Source organism: Zingiber officinale, chromosome 4A (genome assembly GCF_018446385.1).
Source record: "Zingiber officinale cultivar Zhangliang chromosome 4A, Zo_v1.1, whole genome shotgun sequence".
NCBI lineage: Eukaryota > Viridiplantae > Streptophyta > Magnoliopsida > Zingiberales > Zingiberaceae > Zingiber > Zingiber officinale.
In genome coordinates, this window is record NC_055992.1 from 26,894,739 (window position 1) to 26,910,124 (window position 15,386).

Here is a 15,386-nt window from a genome sequence, read left to right on the forward strand (position 1 = left end):
AAAGCAATGGAGGTAGTAAAAACAAACAATTATTAGAAGAAAAATTAATATTTTATGTTTACAAAAGATAAAATGTGTACGGGAGGAAGCAAAGATGATACTTAGGTTCTAAGTTATGATATATGGGAAATGGGGAAATAAGAAATAGAGTAGATATTGTTGTAGATAGTTCGTTAAGGGCCAAAGTAGTAAGCATAATTAAAAAGAGATATAGGATTATAACTTTTAAGATAGTGATAAAAAAAACTATTAATATAATTAGTATATATGTACCTCAACTAAAATTTGATGAAAGTATCGGTATTGATTTTGGGAAGACCTAGAAGAGTTAGTATAAAAAAAAATCTCGAAGAGGAAATCTAAATATGCATGTAGGAGAAAAAATGAGAAATATGATCAGGATGTATAGGGGTTACATTTTGGAATAAGAAATGAAGAAAAAAAGGTAAATTTGATTTTTGCAATATAATAGCTAATATACTTTTTAAGAAAAGAGAAGAACAACTAGTTAATTAAAAACTGAAAATAATAAGTCTCAAATCGATTTTCTTATTGTTGGGAAGAGCTAGAATAGTTTATAAATATTGTAGGGTTTTCCCTAGAGAAAACTTAACCACATTTTGGAATAAGAAATGAAGAAAAAATGTAAATTTGATTTTTGCGATATAATAGCTAATATATTTTTCAAGAAGAGAGAAGAACTAGTTAATTAAAAAATAAAAATAATAAGTCTCAAATCAATTTTCTTATGGTCGGTAAGAGATAGAATAGTTTATAAATATTGCAAGATTTTCCCTAGAGAAAACTTAACGATCCAACATAAATTATAGGGTTAGATAGGTGCCTCAAATATAGTATTAGTAGGAAAAAAATGCATAGTTATGAAAAGCGCACGTCTGGCTACGCCTAGGTGTAAGGCGCAACTAGGTGTGCCATTTGCGCTTGGGCAGTGACCCAAGCACAGTATTTGAATGAAGCGCGCTTAAGACACAATTTTCCTCGCTTTATTGAAGTTTAAAATTTTTTTTTAAAGTAACACATACCTTTAAATACCTTTTAAATTAATTAGGTTGCATTAACTTGCATGCATGTGGCATATTTTTCTTTCCCCTAGAAAATGAGCATCAATCTCCCTTGGTTTCTTGCAAACTTATTTATTTTCTATTGCATGACTCTTCCTCTCCCCTAAAAAATCAATATCAACTTCACCTCCCCTCCCCTCCACTCTTTTCTCAAACGTGAACTCTTCTCCCGCCTACAACATCAACATCAGTCTTCTAAATTTGGCTACACTTTCTTGTCTTTCTCCTTTTGTTTCATCATAATGGTATGTTTTTTCCTCACATATTTAAGTTCATAAGTTTTCTTATCAATTTTATTTTTTCTCTCACAAATCAAATTGTAAATTAGTTAAGAAATTTACATTCTAATGATTCTATTTTGTTCGTTCCTCACAAATTCAAATTGTAAATTAGTTTAGAATTTTCATACCACTAATTTTAATTTTTCTTTAATTTGAAATTTGATTTTGATTATGAAGATAATCTATTACAATATTTGAATGTTAGTGAATTTTATATTTACATTATTGTTTAATAGTTTATGAAATATTTAAATTTTATTAGTAAAATATTTTGGTAAAAATTCCCTATATATGTTTGAATTGTAAAAATATACGCTCAAATGTCTTACTTCGGTAAGGTGTACGCCTCACTTTGCGTCTAGTGTCGTAGTCCCCACGGCACCAATGTGATTTTCGGCCACACCTTAAATAACTATGGATAAATGTGCATATTCATATGATCAAGGGGTGAAATTTAAGGATGAGAAGTAAAGTATATTTAAAGAGAGGATAGAAGAAAAGTATTAAAAAATATACATAACAACTCGACTACAACATAAGATAAAATGACGACAAATTTAAAACGATGACTAAGAACATACTCGGTGAGTCAAGAGGACATATATCATTAAATAAAGAATCTTAGTGATGGAATGAGGAATACAAGAGAAAGTGACGGAAAAATAAATAGCATATAGGTTAAGAACGAAGAAAACTTAAACAAGTGTGTAGTAGTAAAAAAAACTAAGAAAGCGGTGAGTGAAGCCAAGAATAAAACTGTCGAACGCTTGTATCGACGGCTTAATAAAAAAGAAAAGGAAAGAGTCATCTATATAATAGCTAAAACGAGAGCGGAAAACAATGGGTCTTACTCAAATAAAATATATTAAATTGAATGAATTCAATAGGGTACTAGTGAAGGATGAAAATTTAAGAGTGGTAAAAAGATAATTTCATCCACTTTTGAATAAAGATTTTAGTCAACAACTTAGTGAAACAATAATTTAGAAATTTAATTTTTTATTGAAAAATTTAAACTTCAAAAGTAAAACCACCATTGAAAGGAATGCAAAATGGGAAAATAATTAAATATTCTAATAAAGAAATGAAAGTGCCTAAGAAGCAGAGTATAAAATAGCTTATAAAGTTATATTGAAAATAAAGAAAATGTCTTATCAATGAAGGGTAGGTACTCTACATCCTTGATATAACAATAGAGTACAAAATTGTGTGAATTAAAGGAGCATCAAGCTGATGTGTCATACCATAAAACTTTGAGAAAAAGTGATTGGGAAAAAAATTAAAACTAAAGTGACTAAAAACCAATTTGGATTCATAGATAAATCGTTGACAATAGAAGTTATACATCTTTTTAGACAACTGATTAAAAAAGTATCAGGAAAAAAAGACTTACACATTAAATTCATTGACTTAGAAAAAATTTATGACAAAGTCCCGAGGAGAAAATTTACGTGAAGAATTTTTAAAAAAATATTAACATAGTGTATATTGTAGAGTCATCAATTTGGATTGGGTTCATCGGATTGGCCTACTCATCAAATAATTTAAGCAGATTAGCTTGAAATTTTATCAACTCCTTTAAAAGTAGGTCTAATCAGGCCAACCCACACAGACTGTGAATCTAGGCACGATGGGCTCGAGTTGACCCGCGGCTTGAAAAGGAAAAAAAATGGAAATTTCAAAATAGAAATAGACCGTCAATTCAAAGTTTATCTATGAAATGATCAAATTCAATGAATTATAAGGGGTTTTCTATATTTTTAATGGCTTGGCACTACTGACCCGCAACCCATCTTGGTTGGGTTAGATTAGAAATTTCCCAGCCCGCCCCGTCCAACTAGATGACGGATTTTTGGCGGGTCGACCCGTCCAACAATGTCATGGGTTGGTCGTCTAGTATATGTTAGGACACTTTGGGAGCTAGAGAGGGGGTGGGGGGTTGATTAGCTCTAATCACTTCGTCGATGATGATTTGCAACGAAAACTCGAAGCAATACTAACACCCTTGATTTTACTTGGTATCCACCTCTTGAGGTGACTAATCCAAGGATCCACTCTCCTCACTCACAGTACACTATGAAAACCTCCTTCTAGGAGGCGGAGAAACCTCGTACAATCACAACACGAGAAATACAATGAGAGATGCAACAAAGATACAACAAGAATAAGGAAAGTAAATACAACAATAAGGTGCCTTGCTCTTGATCTCTTGTTGCTCTGGACTGCCTCTTAATGCTTGGAAAGTGCAAAACACTTATCTTCCAAAAGCTCCAGGAACTGACGAAGAAGAGCGGAGAAGAAGAGTGCAATTTGAATCTCTGCGAACACCTTTATATCCCCCGTATTAGAACTCCCAATTGATTGATCTTACCCCCAATCGATTACCACGTCAGATCCGATCAAATCCAATCGTACAAATCTCGCAACGGCTTTTTTCTGCCTCTCCCAATCGTTTACTCAATCGATTACGAGGCTTCTTAATTGATCACCTAATCGATTACGAAGCTCATTCGCTCGCAAGTTTCTCCCAATTGATCACCTGATCGATTCAGAAGCCACTGTTTGTCATGAACTTTTTCTCCCAATCGATTACCTAATCGACTAACATGGCTTCAATCGATCACCTATCGATTCAAAAACCCAGTGTTCGTCGCAAAGAAACACACCCATTCGATCATCTGGCGCAACTCTTGATCAATTACCCAATCGATCAGACACCCTCTATTTTGCGAATAAATACTCCCAATCGATCACCTGATCGATTGGCTTTGGCCCAATCAATTACTAAATCGATTGTCCAATCCTAACTTGCTTAACCAAGTCTAGGGTTCCCTTGCTCAACCTCCAGTCAACTGTGACATGTTGGGATTTCTTCACCAAGTGTTCGATCAACCTTTTGACCCACTTAGACTTTCTCTAATGCCAAATTTCCGTTGGACTTATGATCACCAAGTGTGGTCCTCCTTGGCCCACTTGAATTTCCTCTTACCTAACCACAATTAGGATTTTCCTCTTGCCAACGTGCGGTCCTCCTTAACCCACTTGTTTTTTACCTAACCTCAACTAGGTCTTTCATTTGCCAACATGAGGTCCCCCGGCCCACTTGGACTTTCCTTTTACCAACATGTGATTCTCCTTAATCGATTTTCCTTTATCTAACCGCAATTAGAACTTTACCTTGCCTAACCTCCAGTTAAAACTTTACCTTTGCCTAACTCTCGAGTTAGGGCTTTGTCTTACCTAACCTCCAATTAGGACTTTCTCATTTAAGTATCAGATCCTCTATGACCTACTTAAACTTTCCTCTCACATATTAAGTATCTGGTCAACATTGATCTACTTGGCCTCTTCTTCACATATTGTACAAACATCGAAACGGATTACCATAGTGCATGTTTATAGATATTATTTTAGACGATGAGACATGTGCGAAAATAAATGATAAACTCGAATCTTGGTCAAAAACACCAAAAAAGATTTCAAACTTAGTAAAGATAGAATATCTTATATTTGTTTAGTAGTAGTAGACAATTATCAAAATAACAGATGACGAGTTATTCGTAGCTAAGAGTTTTAAGAATTTATATTCGTTTTTGCAAAAGGATAGAGGGTTGACAGAGATGTTTTACATATGATACAATCAGGATAGTTTAAATGGAGGATGATGTATGTTCTTTGTAATAGTAAGATACTTCTAAAGCTTAAAGGAATATTTTAATAAAATGATGATCAGCTTATTATGTTATATGGAATTGAATGGTAGACTATGAATCAACATACAAGCTAAAGATGAGAGCTGCAAAGATGAGGATATTAAGGTAGATATGCGGGCATACGACAATTGACATGATAAGAAGTGTGAACATTAAAAAAGAATGAGGATTACAACCATTAGGGGAAAACTCGAGAGAAATATTTAGGATGGTGCGTGCATGTACTTAGGCAATTAATAGAATGATCTAATTAGGCAATGTGAGACTATAATAAATATACATATTAATAGAGAAAGAGGGAGGCAAAAAAAAATTATGAGCAACAATAAAATAAAATAAAATTTGTTTAAATATAAATAATGATATAGTAGGCGATCGAGATCATTAGCGTAGGAGGATCCATATAATCAACCTTACTTAGCAAAATAAAAATTTGGTTGTTATTGTAGAGAAATGATTAATATAGACTCAATTCATCTCATTTCTCTTTTAGAATAGCAAAATAGTCTTAAATAGAAAGCACTACCTGGTTGCAATGCAACAATCTTAAGAGTAAAGGACCTTGCTTAAGAAACATTACTTTCTTGGAAGTTTAAATGTAGAGATTATCACAAAATCTTTTCTGACTTACAAAATGTTATCACAAAAATAATAAATTAATATTAGAAGCCATATATGTGCCACATAAGCAAATTCTTACCACTTTAAAAACTTAGGAGTGTCATTTTACTAGAGACCTTCTATCGAAGTGGCTTAGAGCATGAAATGAAGGACAGTGAAAGTGATGGCAGGGAAGGAGTAAGTTGCAACTACTAATATCAGAGTCTTCATACACCCCTTTCACTCATGTCCAAAGCCTACTCTTGGAGTTGAAAACTGACACATTTGCTTAAATGTAAATTTTTAGGAGCATCCATGTCAAGACCTTAGATCCACGACATCCGAGCATGAGAACTATAGGTCATAACATGGGGGCATTGGAGTAAAGGGACAAGGTGGTGCTGACACATGTGAGTTGTGTAGCCACAAAAAGACAGAGCAACAGGAATTGACAGTAGGAACAGTAGCAATGCAATAACTAGCAATGGGAAGGAGGTTGGATACAAGATGGATGAAAAATAATGGAATGAATCTTATGGAATAGAGCACTCCATATAGAGACAAGAGGCCACGTACAGTACTTCATGATATATTTTTTTTTAAACTAGTATAGATTGGGTAACAATAAAAGTCGACCCCACCTAATGGGATAAAGCTTGATTGTTGTAATATAGATTGGATAACAATAAAACATTTAAAAGTATATAAAAAAAAGTTGTGCTAATGCCTTCATATATTCATGGTAGAATATTTCTCAAGAGTAAATGAAAGACCAACCTCCCAGACGTTCAGCAACAGCACCGGTAACCATGCCTCCAATCATATCTACCACAAGGACATCTGAATGAACGCCTACATTAGCCATGCTGAGGAGGAGAGAGAGTGTGTCCACTCGCAAAAATCTAACAGTGAAGAAGAGAATCAAAGTAAATATTCTGCTAAGAATAATTAGTAACTGTTAGTTGAATATGTGATAATAGAAATGGATAGGCAATGCAAAGAATAATCTTGTGCAAAAAGAAACATTGAACAGATGCAAAAACTGGAGCAATCATAGAAAAATTCTTCTTCACACAAGCATGGATAGAGCCAATTGCAAATTGAACTTCAGATGTTTGTTTAAGTGTTCAAAGAAATAAAATTAAAGTTATATGTGATCCACATTTCAGTTTTCATTTGATAAATGAAAATCACTTCACATAAGCTGTTTTTTTTTTAACTAAATGAGACTAACAAATCGAACCATTCTAGAAGAGGAAGCCATGAAAATCCCATTCACTTCCAAAGCAACACAAATTTTTTGAAACAATATAACAATTTCCATTTTACCTTTGGTTAGGCTACACCCTTGCAAATACTAACTTACATTTCAAGAAATTATTCAAAATACTAAAAATATGATGGGTTGCCCCCGATAAATAGATTAATTGAATGGGCAAGCATGTTCTGAATGTTTGGATCTAAAAGTAGATTTTTCGTAAATTTTGATAAACAAGGACATGAAAAAATCTATATGGCACTACACCTGCAAAGTTGTTTTCTTTTGCGTGTCTAGAATTAAACATGTCAAAACGAGTTAACTAGGCCTAGGCACGTACCTCCAAGTTGGTCTTAGCCGCCAGACAAAGGCGAGAGCCCAGATTAGACGTGCCTAACCTTAATTTTATAATAATAATAGTAATAGTAATAATAATAATAGAAATATTTTTTATAAAATAATATATATCATGATATTTTATAGATTTTTTTATTTTTAAAATTTTTATTTTTTTCTCTATTTTTGTTTTCTTTCTTTTTTTATTTTTAAGTAAGGTTGTAAATGAATCAAACGTTCGTGAACAAACTTGGTGTTCGGCTTAGTAAGAGCTTATTTATGTTCATTCAATATACAAGATTAATAAATAAATAAGCTTGAGCACATATGTATTTAACTCATTAACGTTTGTGAACAACGTTCGTGAACAATGTTTGTGAACAACATTCGTGAACAATATTTGTGAACAACATTCGTGAATAATGTTCAAGAACCATATTCATTAATAAAACTCTTATCAATATGCTAAATAAACAATAAAAAAACATAAAATAAACAAATAAGTTTGAATTATCAAGCTCAATAATTAATCAAACAACTAAAAGTTTCAAACAATCAAACAAGCTTGAATTGAGAGCTCGATAGCATCTAAACGAACCAAGCTCAAATCAAACTCAAGTCAAGCTTGAATTGAGAGCTTGATAACATCTAAACGAACCAAGCTCAAGCCAAGTTTCAAACTTCAAACAAGCTCAAGCTCATAAAAAATAAACCAAGTCAAGCTTGAACAATCATTTCAAAAATTTGGTTCATTTTAAGCTCGTGAACACCCCAAAGTTCGGCTTGACTTGTTTACAACCCTATTTTTAAGAATCTGAGCCAAGCTTGGCACGCAAGCCGTGCACAACCCAGGATCGAGTACTTGGCTCAACATAGCCCAAAATCGGGTGCTTGGCTTAGCTTCGAATCGAGCCAAGCCACCGCCATTGGTCCGACCACTGCACAGGTCAGGCCTAAAATGACAACTATTGTCATGTTGTGTCAGGCACAACCCATCGTGGCACGTTGAGTCACACACAACCCAACCTAATTTACACTTCTACACTATCAACAATACTATAAGTCATTCTACGCGTACATATTAGGTATTTAAAAATTAATAAAAAATATATAAAAATAAATAGAACTATTTGCTAAATAATTATATACTCATCAAATTATAATTTAATAATTATATTTAATTAATAATAATTGAATATAATAAATAAATAAATTAGTAACAATAGTTTCGATATTTAATAATATTTGTTCTTATATATTTTAAAATCATTCAAATTATTGTTAGTACTTTTTCTAATATTTTAGTATATTATTGTTTTAAACTATCCTCACCGTATTAATCAAATATATATATTATTATTAAATATATTTGCAATGTCAAATTAATAACTATAACTTTTAATAATAATAATAATAATGATAATGATAACAATTAATGAAATTATAAATTCATATTCTGACACCGGGCAAAATAGTGATTATCCTGCGGGCTGACGAGAAGAAAGAATTGAGGAGAAGGCAAAAAGAAAATTCTTCGAAAACAAAGAGAAACCTGTCGTTCTCTATGTTTTACCAAAAACAAAGAGAAACTCATCGTTCTCTATGTTTTACCAAAAACAAAGGAAATATTATTAAGAATAGAGGATTATCTTTTAAACAACTAAACAGAACTCTTATATAGACTCTAAACCTTAAGATGCAAAAAGAAAAGAAATTTTAATATTTAAACCTCAGCTCCTATCTTGTAAAGGAAAGAGATCCTAATAAAAAAGGCAAAAACAAATCCTAAAAAATTCTAAACGGATTTAAAATCCTAAAATATAATATAAAAATAAAAATAACCAAAAATATCCTTAATATCAAAAAAACTGAAAATTATAAAATTACAAAAATAATAACAATAATCTGACCCAAGGTTGAAAAGAACTCGCCCTTCAGAGTAGTTTCAAGTGGTAGCCCATGAGGAAGATCATCGGATGCCAAATCAGCAAAAATACTAACAGTTGTTGAACCTTGGGAATTCTCGTTGATCCAGATGCAACTTTATTTCCAAATTTTAGAAGCTCAAAACCAATTTTGCACAATCAATTCCATCAGCAGACTATATTTCAACCAAGTTGATTGCTTCATCAGCTTCAATCTTTTGATCGTTTGCATCAACAACCTGTGTATTTATAGCATACGAGGTGTTTGCAAATTTAACCTCCCTGAATTGTAACAGCATCAGAAGAAAAAAGTTCAAATAAATGAAACTGATGTCCTGTAACTGCATTGGTAATGCCACGCTGCAACCTATAGAGATGAATAAAAGAGCCTTTAGCATTGGATCCTTCAGAACTGTTAAGCATAGAGATCATAAAACCAAAAATGTTGATGTTGTGACCGTGGATAGAAAGCTGTCACCAGCAACATTCCACTTGGATCAAAGCACAATGTAGAAATAGGACTTAGTGAACTAAACAATCGAGGAAGGGATGAAGAACTAGGCAGATTACTAGTGACATATGGCAGAAGCAGAATCTGATTGAGATTGGGGAGTAGAAATATTCAACAGAGGCTCCTCCAATGCAGAAATATTTTTCCTCTTTTTGGACTTCTCCCTAGTAGAGGGGCTTTTAATTCCTACAGGAGAAGCTTCCTTATTTTGAATCTCACTTAACATTACTGTAAAAATACTTGGAGTGTCTTGACGAGGCAGCAAGGCACTTGGAGAGGTAAACTGCATATTTGCTGCATGAAATTTAGAAGTGTCTCTAGCAGGTGTTACTTGAGATGTTTCAGAAGTTATTGCAGAAGAATGATGTGTCGTTGAATCAAAAGGTGACCCGTGTGATGGAACAACCCACGAAGCATGATGAGGACTCGGAGAAAACCAAGGTGTAGAGTTGGTCAAGCACTGCCTCATCTGTGAAGTCTGATATGAATGTAAAGGCAGGGGAAATTGATTGGACTCCAAGTAGGTGCCTCTTGTGATATTCGAGGGTAAAACATCCTTAGATGAAATCACTATTCCATTGCTCCAATGGAATAGTGATTGGAAAGAAACAATAGATTTTTTTGTCGCTGCAATTGGGGTCTTGCTGTCCCTCCTACCAGCAGAGCAATTAAGAGCCTTGCTTGAGAGAGGGCTGCACCTGATACCTTGGTCTGAACTACCGGTCAGTGATATCTTGTTATGAAACCTTTTTGAAGCCGTACGGCATGTTTTCACCCAAAAGCTCCTCTTTGGCATTCGGTTGAACACCAACCGGGCATGCTGCAAGTCCCCGCATTTTATGTACATTTCGACCAACGCTGTCTCCGTGACAACGTCCAGCAATCGACTATTCTTCTTCATGTAGGAGTGTATCCATCGACCTTGATCAAGCGCACCCAATTGCAAACATGCGGAAATGACACCGACTACACGGACTTGATCAGTTCTAACTCCTTCAACGAGCATCCGCTGGTAGAGCTCCAAAGTTTGTTTTGGGTATCCGCATCGCACGTAACCATGGATAAGAATGCTCCAAAACACAATGTTCCTCTCAGACATTTCATCAAACAGTCCTCGTGCATCCGCCATCATGCTGCATTTCACCCGCATGACCAGCAAACGGTTTCACATATACTGATCCATCTCAAAACCTACATCGATCATATGCCGAAACACCAAATATAATGCTCTGGTTGATTTCAGACTGATACAAGCACTGATGAGAGCATCATAGGTGTTGGTGTTAGCTGCGACAAGTTTGTGCTTCAATCTATAGATCTCAAACAATTCCAAAGATTCACCATACATCTTGAGGAATGCCAACTTCTCAATGTGACTACAAAATCTAGAAGCGTTAGCAGAATTCGACCCAAAAGCGACATCCTTAGCAACAGACTTATTCGCCCTCGGTCGTGGCTCCGACCTCAGGCAATTCTCCTGAGAGGTCGAACACATGATGATGGCACATGATCGGATCTTCTCTACGTCAAAATTATGGGTGACCCTGACTGAATTCACCACGTCGAGGTGTGTCACCTAGACGAGCAACTCATTGATGAACCAGTTAAGTAGCGTCATCTGTCCGACGCGGCCCATGCTATGGATCCCAATGGCACCCACATCGTCTCTGCATGTCTTCTGAAGCTGCTTGATCTTTAAGTCCATGCCTACGGTGAGCGCGCTGGGGCTCTCCACAAAGCGGATCGGCATCCTTGTTGAAGCGGGCCTTGATTTTGAGCATGGTGGTCTCACCGCGGGCGACTTCGGCATGCTTGCTGAGGTGGTAGCTGATGGCGAGCTTGGATCGGGAGTCGACGGTGGCCAGGTTTACGTTGTTGATCTCGAAGTTATTCGTTATGCAGGCTGCCTGCAACGCTCGACATTTTGGAGCCAAAGCATGACCTCGTTGGTGGCCTCCATGCCCTGGCAGGCCTCGTTATTGACCTCTCGCTTGACGTCATCGCACTAGCTCCGCAACTCACCCAACTCCTTGATCAGGATCTTCATGCCAAGCAAGAGGCCGAGGAATTTAGGAGCGTGATTGGTGAGGACATGCAAAATGCAGTCGGGAAACGTGCATTTGAAACCCTCTTTCTTTCCCACCACCTTCATGATGTTGGACCGTACTTCCCAACTCCTTTACATCAGCTTCTGGAGCTTTTACAGATTGTTCAAGGGAATTTTATGGAGCATTGGAATCAATGACCACCAAAACACAATCTCTATCACTATTATTCCCATATATCGGCTCGCTAATCATCTTGGTCTTGTCTCCAATTTAAGATCGAGATTTCTCTTCAATTTCTTCTGAGTCAAATTCCTTACAAGCAAATAAAGTCTCAGGGCCATCACCATAAATTACGTCTTCGTCAAGGTCTTCTTGGGCATCGAGGCTATTATCCTCCATGGCAAAACCTAATCATCTTTGGGACAAAGTTTGAGTGTAGCCAAAGGGAAGAAGCTGACCTTTCATATTTTTCTTCATCTTCTCCCAATTCTTGATCTTGGCCTTACCTTGTCGGCCTTGTAAGCGTCGCAAGTGCTCCCACCATGTCGATACTAGACCTTTGAGTTTGATGGCAATCAACTTCACCTTCATCCGATCCGGAACTTGTTTATGGTCGAAGAACCGCTCCACTTTATTGATCCAATCAACAATATTCTCTGTTTGTGACGAACCATAAAATTTGGGTAAATTAATTTGAAATCTGAGATCTCCAAGTCGATCCTCTTGACCACGTACCTCACGATCTTCAAGTTTTCACATAGCCACCACTACACGCTGATTTAAATCTGCAACTTGTCTCTATAAATCCTCAATCCTCAACCGTCTTTCACGGTGCTCAACTTCCTCCATCGGAACTTGCCTACCACGACCACTTCCACGACGTCCTTTCATTGGATATGATGGCTTCCTCAACCGGAACCAACCTTGCTCTGATACCAACTAACATCAGGTAAAATAACGATTATCCTGCGCACCGATGAGAAGAGAGAATTGAGAAGGCAAGAAAAAAATCCTTTGAAAACAAAGGGAAATCCGTTGTTCTCTAGATTTTACCAAAAAAAAATATATTATTAAGAATAGAGGATTTGTCTTTAAACAACTAAACAGAACTCTTACATAGACAGTAAACCTTAAAACACAAAAAGGAAAGAAATCTCAATATTTATACCTCAATTCCTATCTTATAAAGGAAGGAAAGAGATCGTAATAAAAAAGAAAAAACAAATCCTAAAAAATTCTAAACGGGCTTAAAATCCTAAAATATATAAAAAAAAAACCAAAAATACCTTGAAGACCAAAAATACCATGAATACCAAAAAATCTGAAAATTACAAAATGACCAAAAATAATAATAATGATCTATAGATTCCTCCTGCATCAGATTCACTACACAATTCTGTTAATCTATTTAATCAAGCATTGCATTAATTGTTTGTTAATTATTTGAAACTATCCTGTAGCCCCAATTTTAGTGTCACACAGCATGAAACCCCACACAGTCCCACTGTTAGAGGCTAATGATTGAGAATCATATGGCTTAGATGATCCAACATAATTATGGGCTAGCGATCAGGAATTATATGGCTTAGATGAGTAAATCAGGTTTTACATTTGCACCAATTGTAAGGCCTATCATGTTAATAAGACAGTGCTGTTTGGTAGGCAACTATACATGCCATAATAACAAGTTTAGGCTTAAGCAACAAGCCTGATTAAGTGTTCAATTGGAAAGGACTGCATGTGATGCTGCCACTACTGACTTACTGGGCTTCATATGCTACCGATATGGAAAACATTGGGCTGCATTGGACAAACCTTAACAAGTAACTTTGAGCCCTGGGCAGTGGAGATTGTATGCCCCCGATATAGTCTCACAATGGAAAGTTGTGGATGCATGGAAGGTTTATAACTTTGGTTTACACATTCTGTGTCAATGGTTGAGATTACAAGTTAAAACTGCCAATGTTGATCCCTTGCCTAAATAAAAAGGATGACAATAGTGTTAGACTTTGACAGCATAAAATGAGTCTAAGCTCTACAAGCATAGTACTTGACTGCATGAAACAATTAGAATTCATATAGCTGACCCTGAATAGACAAGATTTGTTGGTGGGTTGGGTTTATCAAGTTAAGGGGGCGGTTCACTCATCTGGGTGAAGTGTTATACTTCATAGCAACTTATTATATTCATAGCAACTAGCCTTTAAATAAGAGCATTAAATATAAGCACTAACAAACAAGGTTAATTTGATGATATACATTCTTGCCAATGGGTTAATGGTGATTATTTTCTTGTTATTTTCCTTAGTTTCTTCTTTCTAAAGTAGATATATAATAAGACATAAAAAACATGTTTTAAGAAATTTTATCCTCAGGAATGTAAGTCCATCAATCCTATAGTTAGACATGTTACACAATGAGACCTAAGGGCTAAAGGGGTACAGGGATATGAACAGAAAAAACTCTCATTCACACAACTATAAATGATTTAGGAGATTTGAGCAAAGCAAGCCATTGGCTGATTACTAATTCCAAAAGTTCAAGCAGTAAGGAAAAGAACCAATCTATATATTTATATTCTCAATAATCTACCTTCATGTGTAGATGAGTAACTAAGCATACTTAGCTAGGCTAAATTCAACTCATGATTTGATGGGATATTATTAGTCATATGTAGGACCTACAAGACCAACCACACTGATACTATTTTAAAGTTTATAAGTTAACCACTTATTCTACAAGCTCAAGTTGATCTATATGTTGCCCTCGGGCAACGATGCAACGAAAGGGGCTAAGTTGTCATCCAGACACCCGCGGTTCGATCCCTAGCTACGATGCATTTGTAAAGGTTTTTTTCTCCAAATAAGGCACGCAACCACGCCCGCCGTGAGCGTTTCTCAATTTAACCTAGCAGCCGATGGAAAATTTCCGTGAGGCCGGGCCGATCGCCCAGGTCCTAGTTCAACATTTTTTTTTCAAGTTGATCTATATGTTTATATCATTAATATGAAAATTACTATTGGCATAGCCTTCTATGGAGTACAATGTAGGCATAACATTCATGTAGCCAACCCCAAGCAATTTTGTGTAGCATCACTTAATGATTATGATAATCTATGAGGATACAAATAGTAAAAACAAATAAGTAACAAAAGTTGCTCAATTAAATGAGTCGCTGCAATTAGCAAGTATGTGGAAATGAGTAAAGAGTTTAATCATCATGATTCATGAGTAACATTTTTATTCCTCATGGAAATCCACTTTTAGATAGGCCATAACAACAAATAAACAGTGATCATGATCTGGAGGTGTAACTATATAGAAGCATTTCTAGTAAAGAAACATCACTCCTTTATTCAAGTAACTGCAGAATAAGATTTCTAGTTTAACTACTTGCCAACTAAGTCATGATAATAACTCTAAATATGTCAAATTTTGCTTTGTAAAAAGGGGCATGAAGCAAAAAGAGAAACCACGCAAACAAATAATGTTGGTGCCTAAGGCAAAAGCATGTTGATTAACAAAGTGTTGCACTCATCCATTCATAGTGCAGGTAGCGCTATCGGAAAATAAAAAAAAAAATGAAAGGCAACAAGGTAGCATGCTTCCCTTAAATTAGGTTATAATCAAAG

The 15,386-nt window shown here is 35.5% G+C and overlaps 2 protein-coding genes across 3 annotated transcripts in view; both read right to left on the reverse strand.

The window, feature by feature from the left end:
• LOC121969744 (tRNA (adenine(58)-N(1))-methyltransferase non-catalytic subunit trm6-like) overlaps window positions 1–15,386 on the reverse strand; it is a 29,651-nt gene that overhangs the window by 11,298 nt on the left and 2,967 nt on the right. For both annotated transcript variants that reach the window (XR_006108639.1, XM_042519976.1), the window contains exon 7: window positions 6,454–6,578. Coding sequence is in view for 1 of the 2 variants with exons in the window: in XM_042519976.1 (XP_042375910.1) it covers window positions 6,454–6,578 (125 nt within the window). In the remaining variant the exon portion in view is untranslated. The remainder of the gene's footprint in view (window positions 1–6,453; window positions 6,579–15,386) is intronic.
• Window positions 9,187–12,646, reverse strand: LOC121969745 (putative pentatricopeptide repeat-containing protein At3g49142). The gene is made up of 2 exons (XM_042519978.1): window positions 12,490–12,646; window positions 9,187–12,410 (listed from the first exon to the last, which is right to left on the reverse strand). Exon 2 carries the CDS (start codon window positions 10,854–10,856, stop codon window positions 9,765–9,767), a length of 1,092 nt encoding a protein of 363 aa, XP_042375912.1. The 5' UTR covers window positions 10,857–12,410; window positions 12,490–12,646; the 3' UTR covers window positions 9,187–9,764.

Coding starts and splice junctions, on each gene's coding strand:
- LOC121969745 (XM_042519978.1), bottom strand. CDS start 10,856: ATGCGGGTGAAATGCAGCATGATGGCGGATGCACGAGGACTGTTTGAT.